General features: G+C 35.9%; 1 protein-coding gene across 1 annotated transcript; it reads left to right on the top strand.

The window, feature by feature from the left end:
- Positions 1-1,246: 1,246 nt before the first annotated feature.
- Positions 1,247-12,537, top strand: LOC149188017 (beta-galactosidase 3-like). The gene is made up of 19 exons (XM_089411538.1): positions 1,247-1,914; positions 2,308-2,403; positions 3,883-3,995; positions 4,093-4,159; positions 4,305-4,397; positions 4,564-4,707; positions 5,075-5,163; positions 5,401-5,506; positions 5,602-5,689; positions 6,072-6,190; positions 6,310-6,477; positions 7,041-7,210; positions 7,843-7,952; positions 8,163-8,272; positions 8,514-8,570; positions 9,293-9,400; positions 9,525-9,733; positions 9,913-10,252; positions 12,005-12,537. The coding sequence occupies exons 1-19, from the start codon at positions 1,753-1,755 to the stop codon at positions 12,113-12,115; spliced, it is 2,460 nt and encodes an 819-aa protein (XP_089267664.1). The 5' UTR covers positions 1,247-1,752; the 3' UTR covers positions 12,116-12,537.
- Positions 12,538-14,238: the final 1,701 nt, after the last annotated feature.

The raw sequence follows: 14,238 nt of genomic DNA on the forward strand, positions 1-14,238 counted from the left end.
GCTCATAAAATTGATAATTGCGAGATACTCATTTGATATTGGTAGATTGAACTACTAAATTGGGCTAATGTCTATTACCATTAAATGCACCAAATGCACCACAATGTTCTTAATCAATGACCTCATAATATTTCAAATAACATTTTACTCATTTGATATGATATTAGGTAGATAATTGCGAAGATACTCATTTGATATTGGTAGATTGAACTACTAAGTTGGGCTGATGTCTATTACCACTAAATGCACCAAATACACCACAATGTTCTTAATCAATGACCTCATAATATTTTAAATAACACTTTACTCATTTGATATTGGGTAAACTGAACTATTAAGATAGCCGATGTCTACTATCACTAAATGCACTACTCAATAACCTCATAATATTTTAAATAACATTTTACGCCACACAAAAACTTGATTAATTTTTAAATAAAATTTATTTAATTTAATTTTTATATTTTTAAAATATTAAAATTAAATTAATAAATAAATACATTATTTTTAAATTTTTTCCTTTCAACATTTTTAATTATAATTTTATATTAATATAAATTTTTATCATGAAATTTATTTAAAAAAGTCTATATCAGCTCAATTTAAAAAATCTTAAATCTAATAAAAAAAAATAAAATTTATTCATTATATTACTACTCTATATTATAATAAATTAAATGAAATTAATTCTAGTAGGTGTTTTGAGATTTATTAAATGAAATTAATTCTACTAGGTGTTTTGAGATTTTGAAATCAATTTATGCATATTTTGAATTGGAGTTAGCTCTCCAAATTCGAATTATATCGCATCGAAAAAATAAAAATCTTCATCTAACTGTTTTCGAAATGTTTAATATTTTAACCGATAAAATCAATAACAGTGGATAATGAAATGAAATAAAATAATATTTTAACATTTACTGGATTAAAAATAATGTATGGGACAATAATAAACAATATTGACTCGTCCAGTAAAGAAGTAATTTGTTTTTCAGTAGAAAAAAGAGACTACATCAAATAATAATTGAAATTAAGATGGCGATGTCCCTAAAGATGAGTTTATTTCATAAATACTGTCTTCTCTGCTCAAAGTAGATGGGTAGATCCAGGCCTGAGATTCTGTAACAACTTAGGGTTAACCATTGACAACGCAATTCAACCGTGCCCATCCAATTAGCCCGCTATACATTACAACAGGCACAATGCCAGGACATGGCTGCATACATCGATGATACTCTGGCAATGAATTCTGCCTCAACTACTTTTCGCAAGTTCACAATACAAGACACACCACCGATAGTTTATCCCAAAGTGTTCTTTGGCAGGAGATGGGTAAAAGAGACCAATAAAAACTGAAAATCCGCTAAAACGGGACGGTAAAAGTCACCACGTTCCAACTTCCAACCCGGACACCTCACCCCTCCACAGAGTCGACAGAGACCTACAAATCAGGGAACCCGCGAACCAGGGTCTTTCACAAGACTCGCTCGAAAGTCCAGAAGCTGAGTTTGAAACGAGAGGGGTCTGTCATTCTGCATGTGCACAGCTCGAGGTTCTTGCCAGCCCGTACACACCCAAAATGTGTGTCAGCTATGCAGCCGAACTGAGACTGGACGCATTTTTTAATTAGAGCTCTCTCCGAATTCAGGTTTAAATTTCCCTCCATTCCCTTCATTGCCAGAGGTCGGGTGCAGCCAGTACATAGCTGAGCTTCACATTGGGCTTCATTTCTGTGCAACGTGAACTGAAGCAATGGGGGGCTCTGGATGGTTTGCATTTCTGGTTTTGAGCGCGATGTTAGCTGTGGGTGTGGTGGAATGCGGCGTCACATACGACCATAAGGCTCTGGTGATTAACGGGCAACGCAGAATTCTCATTTCCGGATCCATTCACTACCCAAGGAGTACCGCTGAGGTATATACATCTATGGTCTTTTGATTCCAGCTTTTTATTCTTATGCTATGTACATTTGTTTTCTCAAATTCTGACATTCATAAATGTTATCTGTGATTTCTTAGGCTAATAGCTCATCTAACTGATCTATTGCAGTACTGATGCCTAAGAATAATATGAGTGGACCTGATAGAATGTAGATTGGTTCCTTAGCTGAACATAACTGTATCTGGAAACTGCTACTTTGCCCTTCATGGAAAGCCTCTGTTGTGGGAATCCGTTTTGGGTTTCCTTGGCATGCCCTGTTATGCTGATTGAACTCTTGGGCTTGTGCTCGTTCTTAATTGGCATATAAATAGTTGTTTTCGGTTGTAGTCTCAGTACTTAACTGTCTCTGTTTACCGGGTATTGCAGATGTGGCCGGATCTCATCAAGAAGGCTAAGGATGGAGGGCTGGACGTCATACAGACTTATGTGTTCTGGAACATGCACGAGCCATCGCCTGGCAATGTAAGGCCTCTTTTGATACAGTTGGGCATTCTTGATATGTTAAGATAGTATCTAGTGATCCACTTTCCATGGACTATAACGAGAAGGTGCATTGCAGTAATAATGTGTTGGGAGGTTATTACCAAGGTATTTCCTCAGCATAAGAGTGAAATGATAATCACATTGAGCCATCTCCTTGCAATGTAAGGCCTCGATTGACAGGTCTCTTGTGACCCAGTCTGTCTTTCTTTTGTGACCCGCTTTCCATGGACTGTTATGGTAAGGCATATTTCAGTAATAATGTGCCGCGGGGCTATTACTGAGATAAATTGTCGGCAATGGCAGTGAAATGGTAATCATATTGAGACATTGCTTTGCAATGTAAGACCTCTCGTGACCCAGTTGGGCATTTCTGAAATGTTGAGGTAGAATCTGGGGACCTACTTTCCATGGACTGTTATGGTAAGGCGGATTTCAGTAATGACGTGTTGGCAGGCCATTACTGAGATTTTTTCTTATTATAGCAGTGGAATGGTAATCACATTGAGCCATTGCCTTGCAATTTATCGGCTCTCCTGACGAACCTGAGCATTCTTGAAATGTTTAAGGTAGTATGTAGTGGTCCACTTTCGACGGACTGTTATGGTATAGCAGATTCCAGTAATGATGTCCTGGCAGACTATTACTGGGATATTTTTAACAGTCGAATAGTAGTCACATTTCAGTTTGTTTCTGGCCGGTAGGAGAAGAGTTTCCGACAATGGTCTAAGAGCATTCTCCTTTTTCATTGCATCTTACAATGTTCATCATATGTTTGTAGAAAATTGTTATCTAAAGAGTTCACCTTCTCAGGTAAGGGTCAGAAATTGTTCTCAAACTTAAATTTATATACCTGTGATAAAATAGTTGGATTGCAACTCCTATTTTCATGTTCATGTTCACATCGTATTTTTTTGAAGGCTAAGGCTGAATGTAGCAGTCAAGTTTCCGATGTTTATCCAATGTTTTCACGGTCATAATGGTGACTTGCTAGACTTAAGTTTCTCAACAGTTGCTATAAAATTTGTGTCTCATTCAACCTGTCAGGAAACACGTTCGTATATGAGCACTGTATAAGCTGAAATGTGGCCTGACGCTGTAAATGCAAGCAGCATGACATTGCATTTCTTACTTTTGTATTTGGACATTTGGATATATCAAAGCATAACTGTCTTGTGCAGGTCTTTAGCTGTTCGTCTACACTTCTTATCGATGATGCATCTGAGATGTATATAATATTTTAAAAGCTACTTTTCACAGTCTAATCAAGATAAATTTTGTAGTGGTAGATTGATGACATGCCACTTTATTTATGGGTTAAAGTTGATAGAAATGTCTGTGACTCTGTGGGATGTGATTAGAAGTATGTTGCAGATTCTGAAGGTATAAACCCCTTTGATATATCTTTAGCTGTTTGCTAATTATACCTCTTGCTTGCGTTGTTGCAACTTGCTACTGCAGTACAATTTTGATGGAAGATTAGATCTTGTGAAGTTTGTGAAGCTTGCCCAGGAGGCAGGACTTTATGTTCATCTTCGCGTTGGCCCTTACGTTTGCGCAGAATGGAATTTCGGGTATATTTCCTTTTGACTGATTTTCTGCAAGGTCCTCTCTAATCAAATCTACCAGGTCTTTATAACATTGGACACGAATCTTTTGATATATCCGCAGAGGCTTTCCAGTTTGGTTGAAATATGTTCCTGGCATCAGTTTCAGAACAGATAATGAGCCTTTCAAGGTTGACCTCTGAATACCCATTTATTTCCTTTGAATTCTTATGGTCATTGCAATGTTCTCTAAACTGTGAAAGTCAGTGAGGCACATGCTTTCAAATCATATCATTCTTGTTACATTTTATGATTACCCGTTTGGGTATTTTACAGAATGCAATGGAAGGTTTCACAAAAAAGGTTGTCGACATGATGAAAAGTGAAGGGCTGTTTGAATCGCAAGGTGGACCAATTATTATGGCCCAGGTATGCTTTGATCCCTCATGGTAAAATGTCTTAAATTTTGATTGTAGTTAATTGCTTGATTCATTATATTTGCAGAAAAGAGTGATCCGCATGGATAGTTTGAACTTTGTTTATACTCATGGTTTGATTTCCTAATATAATGACTAATGACAAAGTGTTCTTACAGGTAGAAAATGAGTATAAACCTGAAGAAATGGTGTATGGGTCTGCTGGAGTGCAATATATGAATTGGGCTGCTCAGATGGCTGTGGGAATGGATACGGGTGTACCTTGGGTTATGTGCAAACAAGATGATGCACCAGACCCTGTGGTAAGCTCTGTTATCAATACCCACTTATATCATAATACCTTCATCTGGGCACTTGGAGACTCCTGTCTCTGGATGAACTTGTCAAATTATAAGAAAATGTTGCACCAGTTAAATCGATAGTTAGCTTTGCATATTCACTCTGTCTAAAGAGGTCTTTGACTGATTTTTGGTGCTGCAATCTCTGTTCTATTAAGTTTTAACTATTCGGAGAAGACCTGATCACATGTATTCGGGGATAGTTGCCATGTAATAGATTGTGGGGTTTTTAGGGTCCTGCATTCTGTTTTTCTTTTTCTTGTAATAATCCATGTAGTGATATCGGAGCTTCCACTGTTTTACCTTATTTCTTGTTTAATATTTGTAACAGATAAACACTTGCAATGGTTTCTATTGTGACAACTTTGTACCTAACAAGCCTTACAAGCCAACAATGTGGACAGAAGCCTGGAGTGGCTGGTACTGAGATTATTTTGAACTTTCTTTCAGCTGGTGGAATAACAGCTTCCATTACACCACATTCAAATTAATTAGGAATTGTGTCCTTCAATAAACTGATATGATGAAGATTCTAGGCTCTGCAGTAAAGTCTTTATTGCAACAAATTGAAAAATGCAGATATGCAGCAATGTTTATAATCAGTTGTAAATGAAATTTGAACTTATAGTATCTGAAACATTGTCTCTGATTTTCTAGGTATACTGAATTTGGAGGTGCAACTCCTCGTAGACCGGTGGAAGATCTGGCCTTTGCAGTTGCTCGCTTTTTAGTGAAGCGTGGATCTTTTGTAAACTACTACATGGTAGGATTTTCACATTAACAATTGGACCGCCCTAGCAAGTGACCTTCATATATGGAAGTTTTTACTAAATTATGTATGATTCGGATTTGTTTCAGTACCATGGAGGAACAAATTTTGGCCACACAGCGGGTGGGCCTTTCATTGCAACCTCCTATGACTATGATGCACCCATAGATGAATATGGTACGTTATATCTTGGATGTGATATTTTCTAACAATCTTCACTTGAATTTGTATCAAAGTAGTGCAGAATTGAGAGAAGTTTTATCAGGACTTGAATGTCATCCTTGGGCAATCTATAAGGTTATCTATTTATTTGGCAAGGGAATTGAATTCTGCTGTAATGCCTTTTCTGTTCTCGGGCTCAATATAAAGCAACTGCAATAGAAAAAACATTGTCAGAAGATTAAAAAACAACAGAAAGCTTGAATTTGCTACGATGTGAATTTCTTCAAGTCTTACTTAATGCTTGCCTTTTCCTTTCAATATCCAGCCTTCTGAATAGTGAAATGGATTCTGACCTTTGGAACACAACCTATTGCTTTCGACTCTTTGTCTTTGGCAGGGCTGATTAGACAGCCAAAATGGGGTCATCTTAAGGAATTACACAAAGCCATAAAGCTCTGTGAGACTGCTTTACTTAGTGGTGATCCTGTTGTTACGTCCCTTGGGCACTTCCAGCAAGTAAGACTTGTTTTCTTTGACTGCACTATACATATATTGGTTTAGACATAGAGAAGTTTCTCCTACTTTCTTAAAGGATGCTATGCAAGACAGAACTGACTTACGTGTTGTCTATTCAGGCTTATGCATATTATGCAGGAGCTGGAAATTGTGCCGCTACATTTCTTGTAAATTTTGATTCAAATAATGTTGGGAGAGTCATCTTTAATGGTCAGCACTATAAAATAGCTCCGTGGTCTGTTAGCATTCTCCCTGATTGCAGAAATGTGGTTTTCAATACTGCAAAGGTGATAAGCTTGAGTTATTAGAGTTGTGATTCTATCTTTTCTTTTTCTATCTTAAAGCATTACGTCTCATGCAACTTGTTAAAGTTGATGCACAAACCTGGAGTATCTGGATGTTGATCCCTTTTGTTGCAAGCTGTTTCAAGGTTATAATAACTGATTATGTGCACCAAACAATTAATTAAGTTCCCCACTGGTCTAGCTGATAGTAGACAAAAGAATGCGTATCTGATTTCTCAGATAGCAGTTGATAATAAAACAGAAAATAATCATTCTGTTTCTGTTATATTTTTTCTGATGCCTGGCTTGCATGTATATTGTAGCATGTCACATGCTCGATATTATATTAAATTATTAATAGATTGGGTATCGTTGGGATAAATTTCTCTGGAAATTGTTCTGTTTTCTAACTCAGCATTTTCTGTTGGTTTATAACATTAAGTTTTCTAGTTCACTGCATTGCTTTTCTACCTTCCATTATGAAGGGTGTTTGGCCTCTTTTACCAAATTTAAATGCACATATTACTATAGAATCTAATTAAAAGATGATTCTCTCGTTGTCATAGGTTGACGTACAAACATCAAAAATGAAAATGGAACCTGTTGGAGGGTTTGGTTGGGAATCTCTTGATGAAAATATTGCCTCTTTTGAAGAGAATTCCATCACTGCAGTGGGTTTGCTAGAGCAGATAAACATTACAAGAGATAATACTGATTACTTGTGGTACATAACAAGGTGAGACACCATAGTTTCCTTATCTTCTTTTTTCATCGAAGTTTTTCCTTGACTGATGGCAGTTAGTGTGGTCAGAATTGAAAATTTACTGGAATGTCATTGTGAAAGAGCATGCTTAGATTTGAATTTTGTATCTTTTTTAATTTTAACTTTCAAATTGTATGTTAAGATTGCTACTTTTGATTATTCATGGGCTGCTTGCTTCTTTGTTAAGATTGATATCTGTATCTGAATTTTTGCATCTTTCTCCTTTCCTATGTTGAATTTTCTCCTGCTCATTTATAGTTGCATTGGCCCATGCGTTGTGTGTGAAACCCCAATTAAAAAAATATTCAGACCTTATAATTGGGAGAAGAGGAGTACTAATATGAATCATAGGATTCATAAATTTGTTGTTGTCTTCCCAAGCAACTATCCTGCTTTATAGTTTGTCAAAAACAAATGTTTTTTAATCCTCGTTTCAACTGTATTGATGTTGTAGTTTTCAACATGATGCCTATAAAATTGATAGGAAAGGTATCTGATGATGCTCAGTTCACTAGGCTTTGATTTAATTGTGAAGTTTTAATTCATAGGCATGCATTCATGGCTTCATGCATTCCTAGACATTAATTAAATCCCGTCTTGAGCAGTGTGGAAGTTGATGAAGATGAACCCTTTATAAAGAATGGTGCTCTCCCAGTCCTTACTGTACAGTCAGCAGGCGATGCGTTACATGTCTTCATAAATGGTGATCTTGCAGGTATTTGCTCATTTAGCATTAAACTTTAGCTATAATTATACACTTTTCAACATGTTGCTGTGCCGAGGTTCATACCATCAAATAACTGGAAATTTTAGCTTATGATAGTGATGCTTTTTCCTAGAATAAATCAAGAGTATAGAGAATTTGGACCTATACTTCTTCCAGAGTTCTGCAAATTGGGTTTAAAGTTTTCTTGGATGCTTTCAGGGAGTGAGTATGGAAGGAGGGAGAACCCGAAAGTGAGGTTTTCATCTGGTGTTAAGTTAAATGTTGGAACAAACAAAATTTCTCTGTTGAATATGACGGTTGGTCTACAGGTTGGCTTCAAAACCTTTTAAGCCGCTGCTCATGTTCCATGCCTTCAATTTTTTGTTGGGTAGATTTCAAACTAGTGACAGACACGTGTGTCTATGAGCTACAACTTAAACTTGAACTGTTTGATAATTAGGTTTTACTGTTGGTTGTTTAATATAGCAACCGACAAATGGATGGTGTATAATTACTTATTACTGTTACACTTCTCTCAAGTTACTCAGAATTTCGTTGTTTGTGGTAAAGAATATTGGGCCCCATTTTGAGATGGAAAACTTGTCCTCACAAAGGTGGTCATATCAGGTTAGAGCCATTTTAACTTGAAGCTTTCCTTCGCTCTTATTTTCTTATATTTTAGATGTTATTTTTGTGAACTGAAAGTCAAGCATATGGTTATTGTAGAAATACATGGATATACATATCATGAATCAAGACAAAATGAATAATTGCTTGGAACACTGAGAAAAAGCTTATTTTAAGGAGAATCTGTTCTTATACAACGTCATGCTATTCCCTTTGTCAGTTTTTCTTTCTAGTACTGATTTTTCATTGCCAAACTTATGTCTCTGCTTATCCTACAAATCCCAGTTTGTTTTCTGTGTTTACACATTTTGAAATGACATTCAAGGAGAACTATACAAACAACAAAGATCAGTAGTCAAAGGTGAAATTATGCTGTAATATTTAGGGTCATAATAATTTTACATTAGTAGGTAACTGACCAATGTTACAGCAATATCTGATTGCCTGTTACTACTTTTTAAGATAATGAACAAGGGAAAGGTGCTTTCTTGTTCTCTCATTGAGATTCTGCAGCAACTGGGTCCTACTTTCTTGAAATCTAAACAAATGAAAAATATTTCAATGGCCTTGGGATGACTTACTGGGCCTTAGAACTCTAAAAGAGTAAATAATTAATGTACTGAATCTAAATATCTATCATAAATTCTCCGGAGAATAATCTCATCTTTGGTTTCATCATGCCTAATACATGCAATTTGTTTCTTTATACTTTATGCATGCAGGTTGGATTGAAAGGTGAATCAATGAATCTCCACACCAGTGGAGATAACACTACTGATTGGATGAAAGATGTAGCGATTCCTCAAAGACAGCCTCTAACATGGTATAAGGTACTGGTCACTAGATTTCGTATCAGCAACATATTTCTGGTTATACATGGATGGAAAAAATTGAGTAAGATAAAGATTTCCCCGACGTTTATTTGTACAGAGTCTAAATTTATCTGTTGTACAGGCCATGTTTGATGCACCAGCTGGCGAAGATCCATTAGGATTGGATTTAAGCACCATGGGAAAAGGCCAAGCTTGGGTAAATGGGCAGAGCATTGGACGGTACTGGCCTTCATATATTGCGGAAGGTGTCTGCTCAGATGGATGTTCTTATGAAGGAACTTACCGACCTCACAAATGTGCGACAAACTGTGGCCAATCTTCTCAGCGCTGGTGAGTGATCTGTAATTTGTTGCAAGAATTTTTTAATCGATGTTGTATTTTATAAATAATGAACTGCACTCTTCCAAATTTGTCACATTAAGGGTGGATTCTATGAGCTCTTAATAATGGTTAAATCTGGTGGGAGGAATTTGAGATTATTTGAACATCAAAATCTTTCATGGTTTTAGGTACCATGTTCCTCGATCGTGGCTGCAACCTACGGGAAATGTGTTGGTGTTGTTTGAGGAAATCGGAGGAAATCCTTCTGGAGTTTCACTCGTTAGAAGATCTATAGATAGTGTGTGTGCTCATGTATCTGAATCACATTCTCAATCTATCAACTTTTGGCGTCTTGAGAGTACTGACCAAGTACATAAATTACACATACCAAGGGTTCATCTTCAATGTTCCAAAGGACAACAAATTTCGGCCATTAAGTTTGCAAGTTTTGGAACTCCACAGGGAGAATGTGGAAGTTTCCAACAAGGAAACTGCCATTCTGCAAATTCAGTTGCAATTATAAAGAAGGTTAGTATTTTCCAAAAACTGGCAAAGTTTTCCTAAACTTGTGTGCTTGTGTGTAGATAAACATTACTTTTGCGTGTCCCAATCCCCACTCACACATATGCATGCATGTGCCAATCCAGTGATGCATGACGCATGCATGCATGTGCAAACACAAAAGAATGAGAGAGAGAGAGAGAGCATATTCTGAAACCCTATGCAGCTCACAACTCCTTCAGGAATCGTACAAGAAAATGCATACTATATGACATATCCTTTTAGATTTCTTTTACTTCTGTGATAACAGTTACAATCTTCCCTCGGCATATTTACTAGAACTTCCTACAATACAGTGGTTCTGGTCTTTATAGATAGCGAGTGGTAATTGCAAATTTCTGGTCACTTATTTGATTTATATCAAGTTCGCCCCGTGCAAGAGATGGGTTTCAAGTTATATTTTGGCGAGCTCCATCTCATTGAAGAATTTCATCTCTCTGTTGTGACATATCCTTTGATGAAATATTTTCATAGGGTTACCAGAACATTTTGACCAAGTGTTTCAAGGTTGTTACCACTAATTTTGTGTTTAGCACTGATTGCTTTTGTCCATGCACAACCTCCCAACCATCAAAACCTGCATTTCTCCTGGAAAATTATATACAATGTTGGAAGTATTTAGCCATAAATTGGTGTCCAAGTTTTGGAATAAATGCACTTGCCCTTGTTGTAGTTTTGAGGGCAAAAAGGACGAGCTAGCAGTTACCCTGGAAAATATTTATCATTTAGTTTTTTCACAAAATACAGTTCTGTAGGTAGGAAAAATTAGCATTCTGCGACAATAAAGGTCACACTAGTTTAAAAATTTGCAAAGATTGACTATCCTGTGTAGTTAAGATCAAATTGGGCATGAAATTGTGAACTCCCTTGCTTACACCTAGCAGTCCAGTGCATGAGGGTTATGCTAGTAGGTGTAAGACTCATTTCCTTCTAGTAAGACTCATTTCCTTCTACTGGAGAAATCCACTGTAGTAGGGAATACCAGCCATTGCAGGTGTTGGATATTTGTTCTTTTAAAGTATATAGTGGTATAAAGAATTAAAATGATAACAATCATTACCAGACTGTGCAGGCACTTATGGCTCATAATGTTTTAACAGCGAACCCAATAATGGCTATTCTTAATGTTTTCAAGCATAAATTGTAGGAATTAGTTTCTCCTAACCACGGGAACCCCACTTTCCCCAATTTTGAACTCTTGGTCACATGATATTGGTGCTGTAAGCGATGAAACATTTAAAAAAGGATTGTTTTGATTGCTGATTTTTTTATATCTATTCCGCATATTTGAAAATCATCTTTAGGAATTAAGAATTTCAGCAGTGGTTAAGATAGAATCATGTGCCCTACGTTTGTTGTTGCTTGGATTGTGTATGTTATTGAGGGTGGTTTCATACGATTCAGTTGACTTCTTCAATTCCCATAATGATGGATTATATCTCCTTGGATCGTTTTTTTTTATATATCTATGTATAGTTTTTGTATGGATCCATGGGGACAACTTGTAATTTGCAATTGGAAAACATGCTGCAATTCATCATTTTTGTTTCACCCTGGACTTTGCATTGATTGTTTCTTCTTGGTCCATCTGTCAATAAATATTAACATTATTTACCAAGTGCTCTTCAGTTGCAGTCAGTATAGCTGGATTTAGCTTCATTGTTTGAATTTGCGCATGTTAGAACGATTTAGCTGACTAACTAATTAATTGTTATGCAGAAATGCATGGGGTTACAAAAATGCTCGTTAAGTATTTCTGAGAAGCTTTTTGGTGGAGATCCATGCCCAGGAGTTAGAAAGGACCTTGCTATTGAAGCCGCTTGTAGTTAGATGCCCAATTGGAGGACCTAATGGTCGAAGGAGTCATTTGATTTTTCTACGGAGCACTGAATGGTCGAAGGAGCCATTTCATTTTGCTGGGGACGTTTTCTTCATGGCACTTTCTTTAAACTAAGGTGAAGTTCTTTATTGTTTCTGCGCACACAAGCTTGGAAGAATGTCAGTTTATACTAACTAATAAGGTGACAGAGCTGGCTTTGCGTTTTTTAGGAAAGGCTCTGTTGATGGGCATTGGTTATAAAAATCTCAAGGTCTTGCTGGTCAATAAAGCATTCCACTCTTTGCTATTATTACGTTAAAGAGTTGGGTAAAGTGCTTTCTTTGTATTATTATTAGATTAAACAGTTGGGTAAATTTCTTACTTTGTATTATATCATGATGCAAATAAAGCCTTTGTATTATTCAGACTTACATGTCCAGTATGTTTTATTTATTGTATATACATTTTTAAAGTTACATTGCAGTTCAAAGCCCAGAAGGCTTACATTACTTTCTGTCCAGGTCGCTTTGATTCCGAATGCTAAATTAAGCGCTATTTTCTACACTTAAAAAAAAAATTCCATTTGAATGATTGCACATTTTGTTTGAAGTAAGTTGGAAATGTTTAAGATCTTCTCATTAAAAAAATCACACTACATAAGCTTCGTACTGAATTGTCATTATCATATCAACAATGTGTTGGGGATAAAATGTGTCATTCACACAATTACCATCATTTATGATTGGCGAACCAAGGTATCTTAAAATTGAGGAGCTTTTATTTGTTTTAAGAAGTGGTCAATCAATTAAGTTAATGAATCTTAATTTCATTAAGGAAGATCAAAGGCGACATGACAATGCAATGAGAAGAAGTCGTTAATTTGTGTATATCTTTCTCAAATTGTGATGCTAAAAACAAAATTAGCATACCAGGTTAGTTGTGGTGCATAATCAAGTGGGATTTTGCAAAAGACACATTCGGTAGTGAAAGTGGATATGATGATTAGCATGATCTTGCACTTGTTAGCAATCAAGCTAAGGGTCCCGATGCTTACGTAATGATACCGATGCTTGCATAAGCCACTTTGATTTTGTGACGAAAAATACTAATAAACTTTGAACACAACATCAACATTTGATATATATTGTCCAATATGTAGTAATAGCCACCTTTACTAACATATAATATTGTGCTGAGAGGCAATTTCTCTCGATGCTCAGAAGTTGACGAGAAGTTGTAATGTAATATTGTGATGAGAGGCAATTTCTCTGGATACTCAGAAGTTCACGAGAAGTTGTAATGTAATAGTGTGATGAGAGGCAATTTCTCTGGATACTCAGAAGTTCACGAGAAGTTGTAATGTAATATTGTGATGAGAGACAATTTTTCTCCATATAGTAAAGAAGTTGTAATGTATTGTTTGTTTGTTTGTTTTGTGTTTGTGTTTTTGTTTTTGTTTTGTTTTTTTTTTTCCCTGGAAAAAAACTTATAATTTTCGTTTATTATAACAAAATTTACATTCTGTATACACACAAATGTGTGTATGCAGTTTAGTTAGTGTATCTAGTTCATCATGAAATAAATGTCTAGAGAGATTTTGAATACCCCTATCCACCATCACAAGTTATGTGGTCATCCATACATATTAAAAAATATTTAAATAAAGTTTGTCATTTTTGTTAATTGGTTTAGTCACTCAAATTAATATTGAAGTATAAAAAATATGCATATATAGGATAATATAAATACAATGTCATGTAAAAACATTATAAATCCCCAATAGGAGGGAGTGTTGGAGCATGAAAGAAAGATGTGATTGATGAGTGACCACAAAGCACCTTTGTGACCCGCCAAAATGAATATCCAAGGTGAGAGCCACCTTTGAAAGACCAACTTTTTTGTTTAATTCCTTGTATATGTGTTGACAAGAACACAGTGAGCATATTTTTTAAATTCATGGAATCAAGCAATATCAACTCTTTTGTTTAATTCCTTCTATATGTGTTGACATGAACACAGTGAGCATATTTTTTAAATTCATGGAATCAAGCAATATCAACTTATTTGTTTAATTCCTTGTATATGTGTTGACATGAACACAATGAGCATATTTTTTAAATTCATGGAATCAAGC

The sequence above is a fragment of the Pinus tabuliformis genome, chromosome 3_1 (assembly GCF_031772625.1).
Source record: "Pinus tabuliformis cultivar Carrire ecotype Pingquan chromosome 3_1, CPIR1, whole genome shotgun sequence".
In the NCBI taxonomy this organism is placed as follows: Eukaryota; Viridiplantae; Streptophyta; class Pinopsida; order Pinales; family Pinaceae; genus Pinus; species Pinus tabuliformis.

What these genes read in the sequence shown, in the direction of transcription:
- LOC149188017 (XM_089411538.1), top strand. Translation starts at nt 1,753, where the DNA reads ATGGGGGGCTCTGGATGGTTTGCATTTCTGGTTTTGAGCGCGATGTTA. An exon ending in CAGATAATGAGCCTTTCAAG is followed by an intron (nt 4,160 to 4,304) that starts GTTGACCTCTGA and finishes GGTATTTTACAG; the next exon opens with AATGCAATGGAAGGTTTCAC. An exon ending in GACCAATTATTATGGCCCAG is followed by an intron (nt 4,398 to 4,563) that starts GTATGCTTTGAT and finishes GTGTTCTTACAG; the next exon opens with GTAGAAAATGAGTATAAACC.